The 25,794-nt window shown below is 41.8% G+C and overlaps 1 protein-coding gene across 11 annotated transcripts in view; it reads right to left on the reverse strand.

The window, feature by feature from the left end:
- CADPS2 (calcium dependent secretion activator 2) overlaps positions 1-25,794 on the reverse strand; it is a 375,792-nt gene that overhangs the window by 274,383 nt on the left and 75,615 nt on the right. For all 11 annotated transcript variants that reach the window (XM_087723665.1, XM_087723666.1, XM_087723671.1 and 8 more), the window contains exon 2: positions 18,715-18,828. In XM_087723665.1, coding sequence (XP_087579791.1) covers positions 18,715-18,828 — 114 coding nt within the window. The remainder of the gene's footprint in view (positions 1-18,714; positions 18,829-25,794) is intronic.

A 25,794-nucleotide genomic window follows, 5' to 3' on the forward strand; every position in this document is an offset into this window, starting at 1 on the left:
AGTGGACAACAGCTGGATAATATGTGGAAATGACCTCCAGATATTACTATGTCCATTGTTGGCATATAGATTTGCCATTTTTACTTTCCTAAATATTACATTTCTAATAAATGCATTTTGCGTTCAAAGTATACTGCATTCTGCCTTGTTTATTCATGTTATAATACACAGATTTACTGTACTATTGTACCATTACTACATTATTTACTTAATTACATAGTTTTCTCCTAAAAATGATTTGTTGCTCAAAAACCAGTTATCCTTTAGCACTTAAAATCGTGACACTCTACTGGTGAGTAGAAAATGTTCTAAATGAATGTCCAGGATCCTATCTGAGCATCTTAAAAATTTTTCTTAGGTAGATGATGTCTGGCTATAGCACAAGGTGCAGACTAATCATGTAGAGTAATTGTGATAAGATAGCTACAGCTTCAGTCCTACCAATTAGAAGTCACTGAGATTTTTAAAAATCCCCTCTCTCTATATATATTCTTATCAAGCATGCATTCTCCTTACTCTGAAAAGGTGTAGGCTATAAGCTTTGTGAGGAAATCGCCTTTCCATACTGCTATTACTTGGTAATAGCAATTGAGTTATATCAACAGATAATAGTATAATGCTCTTTTTTCACATGATGCAGCTGGACCTGTTCCTGTGTTTAAGAAAGAAACTTCTGGATGAGTCTTTGGCCGCCTTGTTTCTTCTCAGTTTCTGCTAGTCAAATGATTAGAGGTAAGTTTTAGAGAAACAGCCAACAACTGTACACTAAAGAATTACAGATTAAAAGTTTAAGATTTTTAATATTAACTACGTGTTTTCTCATTAAAATAAATGTTTCTCTTAAGAACTCAGATTCTGTTTCTTTTATTGATGTGTGTTCTGTGCTAATTCCACCCACGTTTCCCATTTAGTAAATGTTTGGCCTCAGTAATTTTCAGTCTTCTCAAGAGGGCTGTGGGAATAGCTAGTCTGGAAATACATCCAATAGTTGACTTCCATAAAATTGATACTTTGGAAAATGCTTTTGCATGCCATTTTAACTAGAAAAGTATACAGCCATTATGCAGCACTAATTGCAAATAATTTCTCTCTTTTTAAAGTTGTTTAATGTCTGTGCTTATTGGACAGATTGTTATTAGATAACAAGAAGCATTAGTTCGATGTGAATAATAAATACATTCTGCAAAGACAATCTCATCCATACATTTCTGAGACTATTTAAACACATGGATATTGCAAAATCAATATGTCCCAAGAGGGGGAAAAAAGCAACAAAATTTCACATTAAGTGGTGATGTCCATAAATGTAGAGCTTTAATTATTGATCATAACTGACACTAGCCTCCAAATCATCACCAGTCTCCAAATAAGAGAGTTCTTAAGAGTTAGAGAGAAGAATGCTCTTACATATGATCCTGAAAAGGAAATGAGCCTTGGGAATCTGATGAAGATAAATTATTGTCTCTCTCTTAGTTGCCTTGGATAATGGCATAATTGCAAATTGGGCAAATGCCACGTTTTAGCAACCAGCGGTCAATACATCGTTTGTGGAAAATATGCCTGCAAGTTAAAATCCGGACTATCTCTCTTGGCTTATACGTCTCTAAGCAAACCACACAAGTTTCTTCTGCCAGATCAAATTCGTCCTTTTTTAACTTCCGCAATTCCAGAGAATGAACAGCTTTTTGGAGTTCTGATTTCTTCATTTGGGCTCTGCGTTCTTCATGTCTTACCATAATCTGCCCAGGAATACAGCATATTAAGACATAAGCAATGAATGTCAAAATCAGAGAGTAAGCACACAGATATATCTTCCAGAGGCATTGGGTTGCTTCCATTTCAATCATGGCAGTTACTCGAATACCTTCCTGAATCAAGCGAAGAATCTGCTTTCCTTTCAGGCTGCTAATCATGACAGCAGCAATCTCACCAGCGTCTTCACGAGTTAAAATGAGACTCTCTCTCTCAGCACATGAATGGTCATAGATAATGACCCCATTAGCACCTTTCTGTGCTGCTGCCATTACTTTATCCTTAAAAGTACAGCCTCCTCTTGCAATGAAGGCAATCCAGTCCTCTGTATTTGGTGGTATGTTGAAGTTAGTCTCCACTCCACAAGCATTTTTAGCTTCACCTTCTGGGATCACCAACACACCCATCATCTTCTTGGAAGGCAGGTTCTCTTCAAATAAAGCTGGATGATAGATCTCTGACATGGCCCACTTCCCCCAATGAAGGGTTAGATTCATATAATACACGGATGGGCTTGCAGCTTGGGAATCCGGTACACCAAACATTAGGGAGAAACCCAAGGCCAATTTCCAGCAAAGTGAGATTTTTCTTCTGCAGTGATGAAAAGGCTTCATTTCTCCCTTTTGCAAGTAGCCAGAATATTTCTTTAAAAAAAAATTCCTGATGATTTCTTCAAACTGTAGATAAGTAACATTTCTTGTCCTGGTATATTTGGAGGAGAGATTATTTTGTAGGATCAGCCAATCCTTTCAACTGCCATGTCAAGTGATGCACTTCCTAGTATCATAAACTAACATAAACAATGGCCTAGCTAATTTGAATACTGCAAGCTTATTGGCTAAAATTTACCAAAGCTTTGTCTCTTAAGGCCAGTACTATAACTATTTGACTGATTTCATAACCTCATTTAAATTTTATAGCTGCCTGAACTATTAAAAATTGAATGTTAAATCATTGCACACTAAATATTCTGCATTCTCTACATTTATTTCATTTTCTAAATGTTTACAGGTGACACCCAGCTATTGATTTTCATGCCTGAGGATAGTCACTATGAAGAGGGTTGCATTGCAACTGTGATGGAATGTAGTCTGGATTCCGGAGGCAACTAGTTTGTGTGAGAGAAAGAGAATGAAGACAGTTCCTCCCTCATAGTCTCCAGCATATATCCTTCATGTAGATAGTAGGGTACCTCAGTTTGACAATATTTTGTTTATAGGAATGGAACAATAAAGAAACTTGATTGGAATTCCTTTATATGTTCCTAGGAGCACTGCATTTGTACATGAAATCTAAGCTAAAATTTCTAAATAGACATCTTAGACTTAGGCTTAGATATTACTGGGACCAGGTTGACTACCACTGGTCTACATGATGTGGGTTTCATAGTTTAACCTATGATATAGGATATATAATTCTATAGCTTGAAATAGATCTATACTAGTCTCCCTTTATTTATTTATCAGCATAAATATAACAAATGTAACAAAAAGGCAACAGTAAAAAATATTGGGTTTCTGTCTGGATGGTCTCTTGTGACGAGCCTAATGACAGAGAGTGGAAGTGTGACCTTCCTCCCATACTTGGGCATACCAGGGGTTGTGACTTTAAGTATATACCTCCCACCCTGGCTGGCTGATAAGGAGTCGTTCTCTGTAGCTCAAATGGTTAACTCCCTGCCTGGGAGGCAATGGAGCACAGGTTCGATTCCCAAACTTGGGTATGGCTAGCTGATGAGAGCTAAATAGCTTGAAATAGATCTATACTAGTCTCCCTTTATTTATTTATCAGCATAAATATAACAAATGTAACAAAAAGGCAACAGTAAAAAATATTGGGTTTCTGTCTGGATATATATAGTGGCTCAGCAGGAGCCGTTGACCACCAGGTGGCGGCAGAGCATTGGATCAGAGGGAGTGTTCAGGGAAACACTTGGGAATTGTTGCAGGATGCACCCTGTCGAAGGGTTACTCGACGGAAGGAACAACTGAATACTTACAGGAGGTGATTGCTGTTGCTCATTGGGATCCTCTCCTGAATATAAAGAGACTGCTGGTGCCACGCCCTGGTTGCAGAAGTCAATGTTCCGTTCCTGTTCTAGTGATTGTTTGTTCATGTTCACAAACCGAGAGAAGCCAACTTGGATAAGTTTTCAGAGGCTTTATAGGAGCCTGGGGAGAGAGAAAACAGCCCCCCACGAAGCCTTCAAGAGGCTTCAGGATCTTCCCTGAAGCCTCCATAGCGCGAAAAACTGATTCTATGGGCAAACCAGAAGTCCAGGAACAGACTTCCAGTTTGCTCGTAGGGTCGTTTTTTGCCATCCGGAGCCTTCAGGGAAACCTCCGAAGTCTCCGGAGGGCTAAAACCGGCCCTATGAGCAAACCAGAAGTATGTTCCTGAACTTCTGGTTTGCCCATAGGGTCATTTTTTCACGCTCTAGAGGTTTCAAGGAAGCCTCCAGAGGGAGAAAAATGGCCTCAAAATAAGGCTGAAGTCTGTGCGCTGACAGGGCAATGTCTCACATGCTCTGAAAAATGGTTCCGCATGCCACCTGTGGCACATGTGTAAGGTGACCAGACGTCCCGTTTTTGGCGGGACAGTCACAATTTTTAATAATTTGTCCCACATCCCGCGGCGTTTTTAAAAAGTCCCAATTTTTGTAGAAAGGGTGTCCCGCCCCTTTTTTGGCTCCACCATGTGACTTCCTCTTGCAAACGTTTTCACTCATTTTTCCAGGTCTATCTTTGTCTATAGACTAGTGGCTGTGCGCTAGGAGGGCGGCCTGCGGAGCTGAAGGCTGCGTGGTGGCTGCGTGCTGCCAAGCACTAGCAGGAGTTGCGGGGCTGGCTGTTTTCCCTCCACCCTCACCTTTTTCCTCCCCTTCCTCCTCCTCCTCCTCCTTGCTGCGATCTGGATGCCCGATGCGCCTTCCTTTCCTCCATGTTTGGCCCTTTCGCATGGAGCCACAAGATTACAAGCAATGTGGGGTTGCTACGCTAAGGGCGCCCGGTCCCAACTGGGAACTGCTGCTGCCGCCGCCACAGGGACCCAGCGGCACCCAATCCCTGCAACAGTGGCTGGCTCTGCTCCCAGCCACGGGCCCCTGCCGCATCCAGCGCCTCTTCATCAGCAAGCGGGTTGCCCGCTCGGCTCGCTGCCGCTGCCCCTCCATAGTCAGATCATCCCAAGTGCGCATGTCCTGAAGCTCCCCGCACCTAGCTGCGCACGGGCATTCAAGGAATCCGGCTTTTTTAAAAAAAGAAAATCCTGATCAACCTGATTGCTCCGGCTCTTCCCCCCCAGACGCCCGCCGCCCAGGAGCCGCCCAAAGCCTTCCAAGAGGTGGGGGGAGAAGGAGGCCGTGGAAGAAGCGGCAGCATCTTGAAATGGAAAAAGGCCTGCTCCCACCCCATCCATGTTGTCCCGCTTTACCAATTTTAAAATCTGGTCGCTTTACACATGTGCCATAGGGTCGCCATCACGGGAATAGAGCAATACAGAGCTGCAATATGTTTTAGGCTTTTATGTGTGAGGTCCCCTTGTTATGAGTTGTGAACTGTTGCTGCTCTCTTTTTTCTTTGAAAACCAAATCAACTGTAGGAACTACCCAAAATAATTCAACAACAACAATAATAGTGATCTTAACCCAATGTTACAAATACTATTAAGAGGAAGACTGAGAAAGATGATAAAATAGCTGATGGAGAGTCAGTTTCATATAGTGGTTAAGGTACTAGTCTAAAAATCAGGAGGCTGTGAATTTAGGCATGAAAGATATCTGAATGGAAAAGATTAACAAACATTTGGGTACAGCTTAATGAAAGATATCTGAATGGAAAAGATTAACAAACATTTGGGTACAGCTTAATCCCTTCATAGTTTATAAATTTGTTTATGAAAGCTTGACATCTTAATTATATATCAAGCTTGATATAATGTTAATAGCCATCCAGACAAATATTATGTATATTACATCTTCTTTTATGAGCTATTACCATTTAGCAAAATATTAAATATTTAGCAGCTTAATGGTTTGTAAATACTAAAATTACAATTTTAAATATTCTGCCTTCATGTAAGAATTTTCTACAGATTATACTTGTAACAATAAAGCTTTGAGACAGAGGGAGGGAGTAAGAAAATGACAGAGAGAGGAAGGAAAAATGAAAAGGCATTTAAAATTGAGAGCACCAATAAGGCACTGCCAAAAAAAACAACCCCAGATTAGTAAATCAGGCAACTCTGTGTTTCATTTGAGATTTACTAATTAGCAAGGTTACAATTCATGACTGTATTTGGATCTGTAAATTCTATTTACCAAACACCTGATTTATGACAAACTAGACTGGAAACAAAGTCATTATCATTCCATAAGAAGGCAATACCAGAGCACTTCCATACTGCTGGCAAGAAAATTTCATGGCTATATCCATAAGGTCATTAATAGTTAGGTTTACTGTATTTTTCGGAGTATAAGACGCACCAAGGTTTTGAAGAGGCAATTTTTTTTAAAAAAGTAGGTAGGTAGGCAGAGGGAGAGAGTGGGGGAGAGAGAGAGAGAGAGAGAGAAGAGAGAGAGAGAGAAGAGAGAGAGAGAAATACAGTATGTAGGTAGGGAGAGAGAGAGTAGGTAGGTAGGTAGATAGAGGGAGAGAGAGAGAGAGAGAGAAATACAGTAGGTAGGTAGGGGGAGAGAGTAGGTAGGTAGGTAGGTAGGTAGGTAGGTAGGTAGGTAGGTAGGTAGATATTTCCAGGTGTATTTATCCATGTGCCGGAGAAGGAAATCGCTGGCAACCTGCAGCACCTAAGACTTGTTTCTGCTGGCACAGCACTTGATCAATGTAATTCTCATCAATCACTCTAACTAAAGAGCTTTCCAAAAGGAAAAAAAAAGGTTTTGCACCGCAAACCTCCAAAAAATGCCCTATTTTTCGCAAAAACAGGCCCATTTTTTTTCAAATAAAAGGCATGAATAGCCTTGGGGAGGGGGGGGGCTTGCAGAGTGCTCGGGGGGGGGGTAGGGGACAAAAACGAGCAAAAACCAGCCCATTTTTCACAAAAAAATTGCATGCATAGCCTTATGGAGGCTTATGGAGTGCTGCTGGGGGCGGGGGGGGGGGGGGGAAAATGACCCATTTTTGCTCATTTCTGCCCTCCCCATCCCCCAAGAGCTCTCTGAAGGCCTCCATAAGGCTATGCACCGCCATTTTTGTGAAAGGGGCTGGACTTTGGGAGGCAAAAAAAATGCTGTATTCGTTGTATAAGACACACCCAGATTTTCACCCTCTTTTTTGAGGAAAAAAAGGTGCGTCTTATACTCTGAAAAATATGGCAACTTGAAGAGATGTAAACTTTACTTTTGCTGACTCTGATGATAAATATCTAACATTGGGGTGTCAAACCTGATTTCAGTAAGGGTTGCATCAGGGTGGTATTTGACCTTGTGGGGCCAAGGGGGTATGATGTCTTTGTGTCTGGAGTGCCTATGGTAGCCTGAGTGCTCTGCCAGTGAAAATGGGCTCCCAAGCTCTGTTTTCAGTTGCCACGGCTTCCTGCACCCTTTTGCCAGCGAAAACAGAACTTGGAAGGGCCATGGGCAGCCCTCCTGAACTCTGTTTTCGCTAGCAGAGGCATCACAGGACGGTCCTTTGATGTTTCCAAGGAAAGCCTGCGGGCCAGATCTAAGCACCCTGCAGGCTGGATCCAACCCCCAGGCCTTGAGTTTGACACTCCTGGTCTAACATAACCACAGATTCTAAGCTAGGATACGCCATCTTTTAAAGCAGACCAAGATTAAATGTACATGCAAATCATGTTTTTTAATTGTTGTTGGACTCATAGTTGAGTTTGGTACTATTACTTCTCAAGGTGAGTTTTATCCCAGATCAAAGCAATCAGTTCTCAAAGGGCATAACAGATTGAAACTACAGATTGAAAGAATGGAATCAAAATGAAGCATGTAATCAGTCAGATGGACTCATTTTTTCAGTCACCCAACAGTGATCTCACTGAGGCAGAGATAAAAGAAATTGGACTCTCCTGAGATAATAATACAGTAGCAAGTCAGAATGTGATAGTCCCTTGCAAGAAATTGATCAATTTTTTCCAACTCCATAAGGGGTAATGGTTCCTATTATTACAGAGGAGAAAACCAAAATACCTAAACAAATTTAAGTTATTATTTTATTCTTTTATGATGTATTAAAATAAAACATTTACAGGGTTGAATTCCATGGGGACCGCTATCTTGTAATCTCACACTACAGCTCTTTGATTAAAAGACATACATTTAGAACTCCAAATTTACCAGGATGAATTGAAACGCCAATGCCTCTTCCTAGAAATAAATCAATTAGGGATCCCCTGTAACCCTATCAGACTTTTAATACTTATTCAAAAGAAAGGGGACGGTGTTTTTTTAAAAATTAAAGAAAATATATTCTAATTACATAAACAATTCACTAAATAAATAGGAAAAGGCTATAAGTAGAGGCAAAGGCTTTAGAAAGGCTGCACTTTCAAGAACAAATACATGCTACTAGACTGTTTTATTTGAATTACTAGACTTATCTCTCAATTAGTCACATAGCAGACTGAAGAGCATCAAAATTATCTATCAGCCCTTCAGTTTGTTCAAAACCTGGTTTTCCTTTATTGTTTTTTGGGGGAATTTTTGTACAAGAAATATCAAGAGATTCAGAACCTTCAAAAATAGGTCTGGTTCTGCAGCATGACAAATATTTTTTTTCTAACACCAGGGCTCATCAGTAATACTCAGTTCCCTGTTTTATACTCTGTGTATATTGTAATCTGAATGACAAAATTTAGGGTTGACCTTCCATTTTTCAAGTCATAGATATGATATTATAAATATCATTATTAAGATTTGAAAGAAAAGCCCCTAGGATAATAGTCATTATGATCACCATGAGTAGTGATGAGTAGAGCACAAGTTTTTATATCCAAATCTGGCTGCAGAAAGGTATTAGCAATGTCTAATACAAAGCATTATTTCAGTTACAATACACTGCAAATTTGATGTGAGTTTATGCAATACAGAACAACTGTATGTATTTTAACATTAACAAAACACTTTTAAAAAATGCACACCTACGCTATTAGTAAACACAGTGGCTGACCAAGATGGTCTGAATATAATTGAATATAATTGAAATTTTATTCTGCATATGCAACTCTGTAGAAATATCCTTTCAATAAGACTGTTCATTTTCAACCATGTAGCAGGTAATAGTTAATGGAATATGATTATATATACAAGTTATTAGTACACTTATTAGAACAATTACCACATTTTATTCTATAAAGTCTTAAGGGCATATTTTTCTCTGGAATTTCTCCTCCCTAGCTACTTTGATTGTTCCATGCTCTGCAGAGAAAAGGAACATATTCTAAGTACTGCTTAAATTTTATTACTACTTCTTTAGAAAGTTACCTTAGAAGAAGGATCATCAACACGGATGACAGGGTGCCTTTTTCTTTGAGAGGTGGCAATTGTTACTTTAATGGACTCTTCTGACATTGTGGACTACTAATCAGCAGTTTTGGGGTCTTATTGGCAGGATGCTGTCAACATATATGGTCCTTGCAACGGCCAACAACTTTGTGCTGTTATAAATGTCATCCATTCACTTTCACTTTGTATCTTACCAACAATGCTAAAGACAGTTAGATCTTTCTGTTTATTTTGGTCTGTTTTGAAGATTGAGGGTTGAAGGGAAGACGCGAGAGCCAGGACTTTCAAAGACGACAAGGTTTATTTTAAACAGAGCAGTGACAGCGATTCAAAGAGACGAAATCCGCGCCAAGGTATTTATATAACATTTGTTTAACGGGGAACCAATAGGAGGCCAGGTAGCGTCCAGCAACTGCTGACGCAGTACCACGGCCAATCAGAATGGGTTGGCTGGCTAGCAACAGGCTATGCTGCGCCTCAGCCAATCAGGGCTCAGAATCGGCTGTTGCTGGCCTCCTGGAAGATTTATTACTACTTAACACCCCTCCCCCCCGGTTATGCGCATGCCCCAGGGTGGAGCATGCACAGTCCTCCAAGTAGGCGGGGCGGCGCCAGACCCACCCCGATCTTCACAGTTCGCCTGCAGTCATCGGAGGGGTAGGACCTGCTCATGGTAGCTCCTCCCCGAAGGGAGTGGAGCTCTGAGCGACACCATCTTTGGACGGCCCAGAAGGCGGGCTCAATGAACAAGATAGGCCAGGACGAGGGGGCGCGGCCGCTAGAGGACTGTCAGGTTGCCGGGAGGCGGTGACTGATGAAGGGGTGTAGATTGGCGGGATTCCGATTGCGGTTTGAGAAGGCAGAGGCGCTTGCCAACAGGGGGCGCCTGGGTAGGCTGGGCCTGAACTGGGGAAGGCCCTTTCGAATTGCGCTGGGTCGGCTTGAACAGGCTCAACTGGAGCGTTTAACTCTGGCAACAGAGAGTAGGGAAGGCCTGGATGGGGGAAGGCTTGTGTTGTTGGAACCGGCTGGAAGGCAGCTGTGTCATCGGGCCCTGGATCCTTCGGCCCGCTGGTCTCCGCAGGGAGGCGCCTCCTTAATTGATCCAAGTGGCGCCTCCACTCGGATCCATTGGCCAGTCCGACCCTGTAGGAACATGGGCCGGTTATGGAAGCTATCACAGCAGCCACCCACTTAGGCTCCCCCACAAAAGACTGGGCCCACACCATATCCCATAGACGAAAGGAATGGGGAGGGGTGACCCCCAGGTTGCACGGCTGGTCCCCTGAATAGAGCGGGTGGAGCCTATCCAGGGGGGTCCGCAGGCGTCGGCCCATCAAGAGCTCCGTGGGGCTTTTGTTGGTTGTTGGGCAGGGGGTGGAGTGTTGGCTTAGTAAGTAAGCCACCACCCTCGTCTGCCAGTTGCCCCAGTCCATGCGGCCCAGTGCCTCCTTTGCTGAGCGGACCGCCTGCTCCGCCCGGCCATTGCAGGCCGGGTGGTATGGGGCTGTGGGCGCATGCCAGATCCCTTGACCGGCAAGAACTCCTGGAATGTGGTAGAGGTGAATTGCGGCCCGTTGTCCGAAACAAGCATGTCCGGCAACCCGTGGGTTGCAAACAACCGGCAAAGAGCCCTGACCATACTCTTGGCTGTGGTGGAGGTCATGAGGACCAGCTCCACCCAGCAAGAGTAGGCATCTACCACAATTAGGAAGGTTTGGCCGTGAAAGGGGCCGGCAAAATCGACGTGGAGGCGAGACCACGGGCCTCTCGGAGCCTCCCACTCTCGAGAAGGCCCAGCTGAGGGGGTTAGGCCAGGAGAGCTGACAGGTGGTGCAGCGGCCTACATAGATCGCAATCTCTGTGTCCAGCAAAGGCCACCAGACATAGCTGCGGGCTAATGCCTTCATTCGCGCTATGCCAGGGTGGTCCTTGTGGAGCAGAGGCAGGACCTGGGGCCGGAGTGCGGCAGGGATCACGACCCGATCCCCCCAGATGAGACAGCCCCCGTGGAGGGAGAGCTCAGCTTGCCGGACCTTGAACAGCTGGAAGCAATTGGCCACCTTGTCCAAGGGCCATCCCCTCAGCACCCAAGAGCAGACCTGGGCGAGGACTGGATCGGCCTTAGTGTGGGCTGCGACATCCGAGGCTGAAATGGGCAGGCCGGAGGATGCGATCAAGAGGACTGACAGGGAGGGCATGGGGGCGGGGTCAGTCTCTGGCAGGGGGCAGCGGCTAAGGGCATCAGCGTGCCCAGCTGAGCTGGTATACTGGCCGCAGGGCAGCTAAGGCTCTGGCTGACATGAACATCGCGAGCCCGCAGCAGCTTAAGAAGAAGCTGCATTTCTCTTCTTCTGGCTGATTGTGGTTTTTGGACGCAATCAGGTAGCATTCGAATCGTTCCATGAAATCTTCCCAGGTTTCACCAGCAGATCCGAATGGTGCGAAGGGCGATAAGGCGGATGCCATGTTCGCCAAGATTGAGACAGTTCAATGGAAGTAGATAGGAGCGGAGAAAAAAAAATTTCTAGCGTTCGCGCACCAGCGGTTTAGATGCGGCTTGAGCGGCTGGCTAAATTCTTTCTCGCTCTTGTCCTTGGCTCTGCGGGAATCACTGTATCCCACCCTCGTCGCCAGTTTTGAAGATCGAGGGTTGAAGGGAAGACGCAAGAGCCAGGACTTTCAAAGAAGACAAGGTTTATTTTAAACAGAGCAGTGACAGAGATTCAAAGAGACGAAATCCGTGCCAAGGTATTTATATAACATTTGTTTAACGGGGAACCAATAGGGGGCCGGGTAGTGTCCAGCAACTGCTGACGCAGTACCACGGCCAATCAGAATGGGTTGGCTCGCTAGCAACAGGCTATGCTGCGCCTCAGCCAATCAGGGCTCAGCATAGGCTGTTGCTGGCCTCCTAGAAGATTTATTAATACTTAACACTATTCAATGGCTGACAAGGAACAAATGAACATTAAGAAGTAAGTGAAACATCAGAACTTGGCCATGCCTGCACTTAAGAAATGGAGGAATTCTTGAAAACAGTAGGGGGAAAATAAGAAGGGAAATGGACAGATTGTCTTTTCTTTTGCAATATTAACTTTTAATAAGAACTTTAATGATGATTTAAAAAATTGCCAAAAAACCTGCAAGCACTGCTTCAGGCAGCGTTAGGAGTCAAAAACTGACTTGAAGGCACAACTGCATGCATGTAGACACACAATTTATTCTGCCAATGTAAGTCTAGTTGTATGTACAGCAAGGTGACACAATATCACCTATCCTTTTCTCAGCCTGCCTTGAAGAAGTATTTCACAAACTAGAATGGGAAAAAGATGGAATACAAATCAATGGTGCCTATTTAAATCACTTAAGATTTGGAGATGATGTTGTTCTCTTCTCACAAGACCCAGGATAGACATAAGAGCTGCATGAAACAGAAGAACCATTTAACTTAAAAATAAACCTGAAAAAGAGGTTTAGTAAATTCACTAAAGAAATTTTTTTTTTTGTATCTGGAGAAGAACTAAACATGGTAGACCACTACATATACTTTGGCCAATGGATCTCAATGGACGATGATACAATAAAGGAAGTTGAACAGCATGTTAAATGTGGTTGGGAGGCATTTGGCAAGTTAAGCACAATTTTCAAGAACAACCTTTCCCTATTGCCTGAAGAGAAAAGTTTTTGGTCAGTTGTGCTACCTGCTCTAACGTATGCTGGTGAAAAATGGACACTAACCTCACAATCAATACAAAAGCTATGAGTTGTGCAAAGAGCCATAGAAATACATATACTCAGGATTATAAGACAAGATAGAAAAACCTTTATGTGGATTAGAGAACAAAAGATACGGTATCATCAAGAATTGAAATGGAAGTGGGCTGGTCATGGAAATGGTCTATCAAGAAGAACTGATGGCAGGGGCACTAAGGCAGTCATAGAATGGACTCCACTTGATAAAAGGCATCCAGGAAAGGGACCTAAAACATGATGGATTGATGATATCAGCAGGTTGTCAGGCCTGCAGTGGTTCCTTTAAGAATCTTTGGCCTGCCGCACTGTCATTAAGGGGGGGAATTAGCAAGGGGTAGAATGTGTTGTTTTCAATGCACAAATATCGTTATGCCACTTGCAGTATATCTCAAATATCAAGAACCATTATAGAAACTAAAACAATATAAGGAAAATCTTCCATTAAAGGTGATTCTTGGCAGCTTCTAAAAAAATTAAGAACAAAATACTATAAAAATATTTACTGTGCAGAGCATAGAGGCCCGTAATGATGGCTCCTGTTAAGAGGTTGTTGTTTTTTTTAAAAAAAAACCAATTAAAGCAATAAAAATAATTACTCTATGATAAATATCTAGTGCTTGCAGAGACATTTAGCAGAATATATGGTGCAGTCTTAACTGCTGTTTTGCTTCCTAAGCCTTCAATACTATGTAGTCTTCATACAATAAAAGTGAAATAGCACAAAATGGCCAATAGTCACAGCACCTGAAAGTAAGTTTGGGAAAACAGAATACATTTCAATTATACAACATACTTTAAATATGTCTGGAAGAAAGCAGTCTTGCAGGGTAAAAGAAGCAAGCAAATGGAAACTTCATTAAAAATCATTAAAAAAAGAACAAAAACTTGGCACAAAGTCAAACTTTTAATATACAGTTATCCAATCTTATCCCAAGCTTGGGGTAAAAGCTATGTCTTCAAAGGTTTTACAGAAGGCCAGGGGGATGGAGGCTTCCGAAACTTTTGGGGGGGGGGCAGAGTGTGCTGTAGGGCTGCCATGGAAAAGGCACACTTCCTAGCTCTCATCAGATGGCAGTATTTAGGGGAAAGGTCTAGAAGCGTCTGACCTCATAGGACAGGTAGATGTCCTTAGGGAAAAGCAGTCCTGCAGATAAACTGGATTTCCCCCCTATGCCTAAATAATCTGCCTATCCTAAATGTTCCCCATATCAAAGAATTCCATGCTACTTCTGATCCAAATCAGCTCTGTATTTTCACTGTTTGATAATTTATTAATGACTGCTATGGTTAAAGGTCAGCCTTTTGACAAACTCATGAAGAGTCCCATTTGCTGAGAGATGCTACCAGCAACAGTAAATATGTTCAACATCATCCCAGGAGTCTGTGCTTATTATATTAATCATGTGCAAAGTTACTTTGTCTCCTTGAAAAAATAAAGCCACTCCAAAGAAAAGAGGGTATAAGATTCTGTGAGCTGCCATAATAAAAGGATCTTCTGCAAAGTATGAAGGACAGAGAAAGAAAGAAAATGTGCACAATACGGAATTAAATATCCTTTCCCCCTCAAAGTAAGTTTTTTCTAAAAGGAAAAAGAAAGAGGCAGTTTTTATTAAGCACCCTGATGGGAAACACACACACACACACACACACACACACAATGTTGACTTTGTGGAGATTAGAGGCAAACAAATGTAATAAAATAATCACATCACACTCATGTCAGAAGCACCAAGGCACGGTGTCGCAGTGGTTAGAGTACAGTACTGCAGTCTACTTCTGCTGATCACTGACTGCCAGCAGTTTGCAGATTGAATCTCACCAAGCTCGGGGTTGACTCAGCCTTCCATCCTTCTGAGGTCGGTAAAATGAGGACCCAGATTGTTGGGGCCAATAGGTTGACTCTGTAATCCACTTAGAGAGGGCTGTAAATCACTATAAAGCGGTATATAAGTCTAAGTGCTATTGCTATTGTAGGTTAAAATGATTAGTCGGTGATACTACCATTGCAAGGGGGAAATCCAGTTGAGGGATCCTTTCATGTCCCTGGCACGAGCTGAAGCAAATGATGGGGGCTCACCCTGCCCTACGGGTCTTGAACACAGGCTTGCTACTTGTCAAGCTGGTATCCTAACCATGCAAGGCACCATGTACTATATATTAAGCAGTTTTGGCAAACTCCACAAAGTATGTAAAGTGAGGGGGGAAAGGGAAGTTTTACACTGAAAAGCTAGTATTTCTCAACCTTGGCAATTTTAAGATGTGTGGATTTTAGCTCACAGAATTCTCCAGCCACGTGAGGAAATACTGGACTAGACCATGAGCTTGTATTTGCTAAAGTGAAATATCCAATTTGTAAATTAAAGGTTTTGGTGCCCACAGCAAATCAGGCAGTGTGACCAACTCCTCAAGGAGGCAGTTATTTCAGAGTAAACAAAATTGCTTCAGACTTTGTGGCATCCAATGTAAGTTGAGGAAGCCATTAATTTATCAAGCCATGATGTTTTAAGGATTGTCTCAATCAAAAGGAAACAAACCAAATCCTCTGTTCCAGACTGCATTTATTTTTTTAATCAATCCCTTTCTTGTTCAGTGAGGCCTTAATTTTGCCCCCAAAAGGGAATATGAAATAATAAGAACATTTGTTTTGACAGTTACAACTGTTTCTTTAGATTCTAAAGAGAATACTAAATTGTAAAATATTCTGATTTCCCACGCTGCCCTTCAGTGAAGTGCCACCATAAAAAATGTAAATCTAATAAAGCTTTGTTACCACTCTCTGCCTCCAGTCTCCTACCAGTAAATATCACTGCTGTCACTACAGACTATTCAGAGAAGGTAATTTGTTTTCCGTTAGAGGCTATTACAAAAACACATTCATTCCTCTCCCTAGATTGTATAAATTAAACCCTTCTGGACCATTATTTCTGTTTGGCTTTTAGCCACAGACACATCAACTCATTTCCTTATTTGTCATGCTTCCCTATTTAGCATGTGAGCACAACAGTACGTGTGCGTGTGCCCACACCCATAATGCAATGTATGTGCAACACCCCCGTGTGCGTGACCCCCGCACTCTCCCACCCACCTCCCCGCATACGCATGTGACATCCCCCCCCATGGCCCATTTTGGGTAGGGGTGGGTTCCTGCAGTTGGTACTGCCGTTTTGCTCATGGCCGCACCATGCACATGCTCTTGATGCACGTTGTGTGTGCATGTGCATGCGCATGGCAATAGAACTGGTTGGGGGCATGGCAGGCCTGGGTCGCTGCCAGTTCCAGCGACCCAGGCCACCAAACCACTACTGGTTTGGCCAAACTGATAGAAACCCACCACTGATTTTGGACCTCCATGAAGTGTCCTGGGACCAAAAATGTGCCATGGGGGAGGAGCGCTGCACCTCCACGCTCCCCCACACAGGCACGCATGCCCCCCATGCCTCCACATGCACGGCAGAGACCCGAAAATCAGCTGGCCGCGGGAGCTGAACTGGAGCTGTGCTGAGCTGCGCAGTGGAGCTGAGCTGGGCAACAACTCGCATGCCTGCAGAGAGGGCTCCACGCGCCATAACGAACCTATGGCAGGTATATCCAGGTATATAGGAAAAATATTTTAAGTGATTATTTCAACTGTTTGTTTTCAGGCATCTCTAATACCAAAAAAAAAAAGGTAAATGTTTCTTTTCCCTTTCCACTTGTTTCTGACTCTAGAGACATCTCATAACCTTCATTTCTGTTCCTACCTGGGGGAGCCAGCATTGTCCAAAGACACTTATCTGGTCATGTAGCCAGCATGACTATAGAGCGAGGCGCACCGAACGCTGTTATCTTCCTATTGAAGTGGTACATATTTATCTACTTGCATTTGCATGCTTTCAAACTGCTAGGTTGGCAAGAGCTGGGGCAAAGGGGAGCTCACCCCGTCATGCGGCATTTGGGTCTCGAACCCAGGCTGCCAGCTTTCCAGATGACAAACTCGGCATCTTTAACTGCTGAGCCATCATGCCCTCCTTCTCATTCCAAATATGGAAATAATTACTACATTACCAGATGTACATATCTGTCAGCCTGACAAATTGAAAATTCTATTTTGGGGGTGGGATTGGCAAGTTTATGAAAGCAAAGCAAAAGATCATTAAATACTTCGCCTTGCTTCCATAAACTTTTCAGTCCTGACCAACATGGGTAGAAGAATTCGTTACCTATTTGGAAGATTCAAGTATTCAAGTATTCAAGTACAATGGATTGACTGGAATGTTTTTTTTTTTTTAATTTCATTGATTCCCTCACAAACTTTAGGACAATCATTTGATATCCCTTGCCATTTATTGTGCACAATAACATTTTCTAAGGAAGGTAAGAAAAGAGTTCAGGCTCTCCTGTGACCTTCATTCTCAGGTTGAATTTTAATCAAGGTCTTGCTACTATAATTGTAATCCAGCACTAAGAACAAAGATGCAGAACCAAGAAACTTCTATACATGATCATCCTACTTTCCTACCCATCTGCTCCTCTTGTTGAAAGTGTAGCAAATATATCCCTAGCATTCTGAACCTTAGCTCCAGCTCTTTTAAAATATTAATCCCAGCAACCCTTCAAGGAGCTCATTCCTTGAAAACTATAATAAAGGGCCAAAGCACTAGGAAACAAAAGGGTAAAACAAGTATTCTTTGAAGAGAGATGTAAACCAAAATAAAATGTGAAAGATAAAAGGTTCTATATGTCTTTCATAGCTGTACATTTTACTAAAAGCTAGAATAAATCAGCTAGCATAACTCCTCTGATCCAATGTGACAAGCCTCAATGCCAGATTTTCAATAATTTGTTGAAGTCTAGTAGAATAATGCCTGTCTATATGTTAAAACTATCTCACATTTTCTCTTTCTGTGAAAAAACAAGTGTTGACGCTTTAAGAGTTACATTCATTTTAATGAATACATGATTTCCAAACTGAGTATGTCCATGTCTCTCATCTCTAGGGAGTTGTTCTAGCCAGCAGACATGAAGAAGATAGACCAAAGCTATTTCACTTCACACATGGACAAACTATGGAGAAAAGTGATGAGCACAGGATTCACGTGTCAAGGCTTCTGCTAAACACCAAACTTGGAAATAAAGATAGTTCTTCAGAGAAGGCTGATTTCATGAACACGTCTGTGTCCCATTATAAAATAACTGAAAAGAAATTGGATAGGAAACGTATATTTTGCCAGTTGTGGAAAAGGAAAATATTCTTTGTTCAAACAGATCCTAATCCAGTCTCTAAGAGGCAAAACTCAACAAGGTTTCTGACAATCAATATTGGGTTGGGACACAGGCATGTGAAAAAGCAATGCTATCTGTGGCTCCTTCATATTAGCACAATTTCCCATATATCTACATTAGTTGCACATATTAGAATAACAAAGGGGGATGTTGCTAACTAATAATTCTAGGAAGAATTCCTTCTTTTTCAAATATTGAAACAACCTTTGATGTAGATAATGACTTCATTCCAGAAGTTTGGACAAACACCTATCAGCCTAATACTAGAAGCAGAAGATTATTTAGTCCAAATATTAAAAGAGAATCCTTTATTTAAGAAAACAGCCCTAATTTACTGGTTTTAATTTAAAAAACATCATTTAAAATGTTTTCACTAGGTACAGTAGCTAATATAAAGGCTCATGGAAAATGAACACACGTGTGAGCGCAAAGATACACAAAAATACACTAGAGAAAAAGATTTTACTTACTTCATAGTAACTTCGAACCGCATTGCAAAAAGCTTCATCAGCCACAATCTGCGTCTCTCCATTTAGAAATGCCTGAAACCGCTCTTTCACCACTTGTAGTTGTTGTTTGTTCAGCTGAAGGAAGAAGAATATTGTTAGCAAAATTCACACATTTCTCTTTATTCCTATCTATCTATCTATCTATCTATCTATCTATCTATCTATCTATCTATCTATCTATCTATCTAAATTTATTGCTTGGTTCCCCATGTCAGGGCGGCTTACTGTTAAAACATAAAAAGTTAAAAGCAAACATTAAAACCAAAGACACATGGGGAAAGTGAGGGTGAAATGGGGAGGGAGGTAGGATCTGTTATTACTCAATCAACCACCTCCATGGCCCTGTTCCCGCACTGGGTTCTCAAGCTGACAGGCACATCTTTAGGCCCTTGTGAAAAGATAGGAGGGTTGGGGCCAAGCTCACACTGGGGGGGGGGGAGATGTTCAAGAGGGAAGGAGCAACATCAGAGAAAACCCTCCTCCTGGACTCTGCCAGTCAGAATAATTAGGCTGATGGGTCCCACAGCATGCTGGACCAAGTGGTATAGACCAATACCAGTGGGGTGAGACGAACCGTCAAGTAACCTGGGCCCATGCCATGAGCTTTAAAGGTGATCATCAACACCTTGAATTGCACCTGGAAGCAGACTGGTAACCAATGTAGCTTGCAGAGCAGTGGTGTTACAGGGGCCATTCTTGGAGCCCCCAAAACCACCCGAGCTGCTGCACTCTGCACAAGCTGTAGCTTTAGAATGCTTTTCAAGGGTAGCCCCATGTAAAGTGCATTACAGTAATAGTTATGAGATGACTAGGGACTGAACAAATGAGCACAGGGAATCCTGGTCCAGGAAAGGCTGCAATTGGTGCATAACACAAAATTATGCAAAGGCTCTCTTAGCCGCAACTGCCACCTGTTCCTTGAACAGGAGTTGCAAATCTAGAAGAACCCCCAAGTTGCACACCAGGTCTTTCTGGGGCTGTGCCACCCCATCCAGAGTCAAAGATAACAAGCCCTGTATACTCCAGCCATTCAGGCTTACCAGAGTTCAGTCAAAGTCTGATGTCCCCCAACTAGGCCCCCATAGTCTCCAGTTACTGCAAAAGGACAGCCACAGCATCACTTGGGTCACCAAGATTGGAGATATATAGTTGGATGTCATCAGCATATAATATATACCTCAACCCATGGTGATGGATGATCTCACAAACCAATTTAATATAGATGTTGAAAAGGAGTGGAGAAAGTACCGTGTTTCCCTGAAAATATGGCATGTCCTCATAATACAGCCATGCCACATTTTTCTGGTGGGCAAAAATATAAGCCCCCCCCCCCCGGCATATAAGCCCCTTAGACAACCCACCACCTCCAGCCAGGCAGAGCGCCGCTCACCAACCTAGCTGTATCCCGAAGGTGCCAAGCCACGGGAACCTGGGGGGAGGCAAAGGTGATCGTGTTGCTTGGCGCCTTTGGGATACCACTAGGTTGGTGAGCAGCACTATGCCCAGCTGAAGAGGGGGGTTGCCGGGCAGCTGCTCTCTTGCGAGCGGGCTCCCAAAGAGCAGGACACAGCCTCACGAGCAAATGGCTGTGCTGCACTGTCGCAGCAGCGCAACACAACAGCCATGAAGTGACGACGCTCACAAGCAGCCACCCAGCAAACCCCCTTTGCAGCCGGGCACAGCGCCATTCATTGACCTAGGGATATTTATAAGAAAACCTAACCTTTATTCCCCCCTTCTATGGTACTCTTCCATGATCTCACATCTCTTCTAGAGAGACTTTTGACTCTTCAGAACAGATGTGGGACACCTGGCCTAAAAAAGAATAGAGAACTTGATTTATCCATTTGAGCTATATCAATGGCAGTAGGTCATCCAGAACTGAGAAACCATATAACTTTCCACCAAAATCCAAATAAAAATGTCTCTTCTTATAAATATTATTAGCTATTGACCAGGAACCAGAATTGTATTTCTGCTTAGTCTAAATACTAAGATAGAAGAGTTTATGTGGTGAAGGTATTGCTTTCTGTTCGGTAAAATGAGAACTACAACTAAAATATCATGGTTAGAATCAGGGTAAACCAGTGTAACATATTTTTAACATTAATCCCTATTATATACAGGTTAATATACAGGTTTTAATTGCTTCAAGGAATTTCCAATCTCACTACATAAATGTTTCATTACAACGCTACAAGTTAATTGAATAAATATTTCCAAGTTTCTTGAACCAGATGGCCTAAAGGAACTGTTGCTAAAATGGCAGCAAGATTTTTAATCAGTTTCTAATTTGGGGGGGGGGGGAGTGTCTGTCATCTTGGATCTGGTCATTAAAATATTTTTCTGATGTTTAGCACATCAGAAATAAACCATGACAAATAAATGCTAAACCTTCTGTCCATTTCCTCTAAAATGTGAATAGCTCAGATTAAGCAAGGAAAATATTTTTCTTTCGAAAATCAAACAGCATTGTTTGCTGATGGAAATTCATTACTGTTTCTCACACTCATATTACCAGTATGTTAAATAGATTCATTGTTCCCAGAAATGCTTTATGATTAGATATTGTCACCTGTTTGACTTACCTATTAGCTTAATGATTTACATTTTTACATTAAAATCTTAAGAACTAGCTATAGCATTGGCCTTTTCCATCCAGTATTGAAGGCAACAAAACAATCCATGTTGACTGTTATCAAACAATTTTATCAAACAATCATTTGTTGCTTTTATTCTTCTTCTAAAATATAGAACAATATTTCTCACTTTAGCAACTTTAAGATGTGTAGAGTTGAACTCCCAGTATTCCCTGCTAGGCGTGCACTTTAAATTATTCAAAATTATGAAATTAAAAACTAACCAAAAAATGTATACGCTAAAGCACTGTTTTTCAAACTTCACAACTTTAAGATGTGTCAATTTTAACTCTCAGACTTAAAAATGGAGTTGAAGTCCATACATTCAAAAGTTCCAAACATGAAAAACACTGTACCAAAGTACTGCTCTATATTGGGAACATATCTACTAATTTTAATTTTACTGCAGGAGAAAACCAGCAGCTAAATATATTTCCTTGCATAAATTAGTCTATAAATCTTTGCAGTTTCTTCAGATACATATTGTTTTAAATAGATGATAGATAGATAGATAGATAGATAGATAGATAGATAGATAGATAGATAGATAGATAGATAGATAGATAGATAGATAGATAAAGATAGACAGACAGACAGACAGACAGAGATACAATTACCTCCAAAGGCCTATTCAAACATTGCTACCAAATTATAATTTTTAGTGTGACAGAAGGTGAAACAATTAAATTTACTGTGATTAATATTTATATTTAATCCATTTAATATGCACTTTATTAATCAAAGTTATTATATCTTCCAGTAAACTTACTTTGTACTGTGAAGCCAAATGCATCCCTTAGGCCCCCCCAATCAATTGTGTATCATTATGTTTGCACAGAAGGCCTGTCACATGCAATTTTTCTTTCAATGAAAATAAAGCTCCCTCAGGCGGAGCTAAATACCTCATGGCTTACATGAGCACATTTCTGCAGCTTTCTTGGCATAATTCAGAAGTCATTTTGTACTGCCTTCGTCATGAATGTGGTTTTTTGTTTTGTTTCTTCCCAAGTAGTCCCCATTCAAAGACTAACCAGGGCTGAGTCTGCTTAGCCAAGGTTTGCTGCATGTTTTAAGGGACCTGTCCTAGCCAATATGAAATCCATTAAATTTTAATTGGAGAGCTGGCATAGCAGTAAGCAGTTTATGAATGGATGGCCACAGGTTCTTCAGATTGTAGCCCTTCCCACACACAAATACTCTGAGCACTTTTCCTGCAGCTGAAAATACAAGCTCTCATTAATGTAAATGGAGAAGAGGCTTTAGATAGATTCCACCAAAAATTTAAAAATCTCATTGCTGAAATGGATACATTTATTTGCTGAATGGCTTGCAGAACACCTGGCCATCTGCAAAGAAAATGACTCTAATTATGGTTAAAACTGCTCTTCTGTAACCAATGAAAATGAGACATAATTCTTCCCACAGGGCTGTTTTATAAGGCTTCTATAAATAGGCATTTGGGTCTCAGAATCAGCTCTGTCACTTAATTTCTTGACCAAGTTCTTCTAGGTTTTCTAGGCCTGACTCCAGTAAAATGGGTTCTCCAGCAGAACATTGTAAGTTCCCAAAAGCACTTTGGAACTCAAATCCCACCTCTGCGTTGTCATTCGGTTCTTCAACATTATATTACCTTTAATCTGGAGATCAGATTAGTGATTAGGATGTGCCAATGACTGGGTGGTGATTTCTATGCCATATTATTTCTTTGCTTTACCACATCTCCATCATAAATGGTAAAAGATCCTTCTTTACATTTACATTTTCACCATTCATTTTAAATACTTTTATACATTATGGATAACTTGTCTGATGTTACCAGCGATACATCATTTTATAGAAATTTTCTTTTAAATTATGATTTAATGTAAATTTTAAACAGCCCACATATTCTCCCATTGTTCAAGCAACAACATTATATCCAAAATTCCTTGCCCACTGAATCATACAATGCTTTTACATTCACTTTCCAAATTCAATTTCAATAACATTTTATAAACCTTACCAATAATACTATCACTACTGCACAGTAGGATTTCCAATTCATTTTAATAATGCCAAATCCATAATTGTTTTAATCTAATTTAAATCTTTCTTTCAATTGCAAGTACCCTGTTTCCCCAAAAATAAGACTTCCCCAGATAATAAGCCCAATCGGGCCTTTGTACACATGTGCTAAAATAAGCCCTCCCTTGAAAATAAGCCCTCCCCAAAAATATTGCAACACAGCATCAGCCATGAGGTGACCATGCTCACTGCCTCCTGCACCTCAAAAATAATAAGACTTCCCTAAAAATAAGGCCAAGCACTTATTTCGAGTGGTCAAAAGAAACGTGGGACATACACCAATGGTAGAAATGACTTTCCAATTCTAACTCTTCCTTAGACTTGAGGGTGGGGTCACCAAAATTAAAAGTTATTATTTTACCATAGGCCACCATTTATTTTCTAAAAAAGGCTTTTGAGGTGGGAAGGCATCTTTGTAGAAAACCTTGTTTAAAAAAAACCTTTTTTTTTTTACTATAAATTCCAGGTCTCAAAAGCATATTTAAAAATAAAATAAAATCAGAAGTATAGCCTGTGCTTTTTTTTCATCCACTAAGTAACATGAACAGAAATTAAAGAGTAAGAATAAATGTTATATGAAGCTTCTAGATAAAATGTTACTAATAGGTAGGCCTCAATTTATAACCACAATTGGGACAAGACTTTCCATTCTTGAGAAAGGTGGCTGTGTTCAATTTCACGTGCTATTTTGGCATGACTCTTAAGCAAATCAGTGCAGTTAAGTGACTCATGCAGTTGTTAAGCAAATTCGGCTTCCCCAATTGACTTTGCTTGTCAAAATACAATTTAGAACCGTGATGGTGAATTTATGGCACTTGTGCTGGAAGTGGCACGCCGAGCCATCTCTCCGGGCACGTGAACCATCGCCCGTTGCTCTTCTGGGTTCTGGCATGCCAGCCAGCTGGTCTTCATGCACACGGAGTGTTAGAAAATGGAAGAGCAGCCACCTGGTGCACATGTGCATGCTGGGAATATTTATTTATTTATTTATTTATTTATTTATTTGTTTTGTATGTCGCCCACTCCCGGAGTACTTCGGGCGGCTCACAAAAGACAAGGGAAAGGGGAGAACGAGACAAGACAACATATTAAAAACAAAACCAACATTCACAATTTCTGTGGAGGTAGATGCTTCTCAGCTCCTCCCAGCCTGCTGGAACAGCCAGGACTTGGTGGCTTTGCGGAAGGCCGGGAGGGTAGTAAGGATCCGGATCTCAACAGGGAGCTCGTTCCAGAGGGCCGGAGCTGCAACAGAGAAGGCTCTCCCCCGGAGAGTCGCCAGCCGACATTGGCTGGCAGATGGAATCCGGAGGAGACCCAACCTGTGCGATCTAATTGGTCTGAGAGAGGTAATCGGCAGGAGGCAGTCTCTCAGGTATGATCTTCCGGTTTCTAGTGCACACATGCGCACCAGCCAGCTGGTTTTCACATGTGCATGCATGCCAGAAAGTGGAAGACCAGGTGGCCGGTGCACATCCGTGTGCCAGAAACTGGATCATCTTCCCGGTGTACGCATGCACACCAGGCAGCTGCTCTTATGGTTTCCAGCACTGGCGCGCTCAAGTTTCAGCACTGAGTACCGAAAAGGTTTGCCAACACTGGTTTAGAACAAGGATGTCAAACTCGATCATGTTATGGCTGAATCGTGTCATATTGAGACTTTTTTGCCTTTGCAGAGTCAGGGTGGGCATGACCTGCACATGACATATCCGGCCCGCAGGCCAACAGTTTGACAGCCTGGTTTAGATGGTTGCAAATGGCAATCACATGACCCAGGATGCTGCAAGTATTTAAAATACATGCCAGTTGCCAAACACCCAAATGTTGCTCATGTGAGCCTGGGGATGCTGAAATAGTTGTAAATGTGAAGGGTCACTTTTTTCAGTGCTATTGTAACTTCGAACAGTTGCTAAATGAACAGTTGTAAGTTGAGGGCTACCTGTATACATAATAATACGGGGCTTGGAGGGGTGGGATGGGGAATCAGTTTCAGTGTTCTGTTAACCATGTCCATTCATGCATACTAAATATAGTGTAAAAAACCACCGTTATTAGTAACATTGCAGCCCTGCTATGCCTTAAAGGGGATTAGATTTAAACAGTTGAGTCAGTGCACAGGAATGTATGTAGCCTTGTTCCTTGATATGATGATCTTGCCTGTGCACTAAATACACAATAAGAATGAATATTGCAAACAAAAGCAAGTTAGATGCCTACCAGCTGAAACATGATTTAGCTTCATCCAAACTATAAATGGAGCTGTCTCATGAGTTGACCAAAGGACAACTTTATAAGCAGCCTTAAAATGTTAAAAGACACAAAAACATAGCTCAAACAA

Source organism: Thamnophis sirtalis, unplaced genomic scaffold, assembly GCF_051295495.1.
Source record: "Thamnophis sirtalis isolate CommonGarterSnake01/CBP01778 unplaced genomic scaffold, rThaSir2_p1.2 scaffold_9, whole genome shotgun sequence".
Lineage (NCBI taxonomy): Eukaryota > Metazoa > Chordata > Lepidosauria > Squamata > Natricidae > Thamnophis > Thamnophis sirtalis.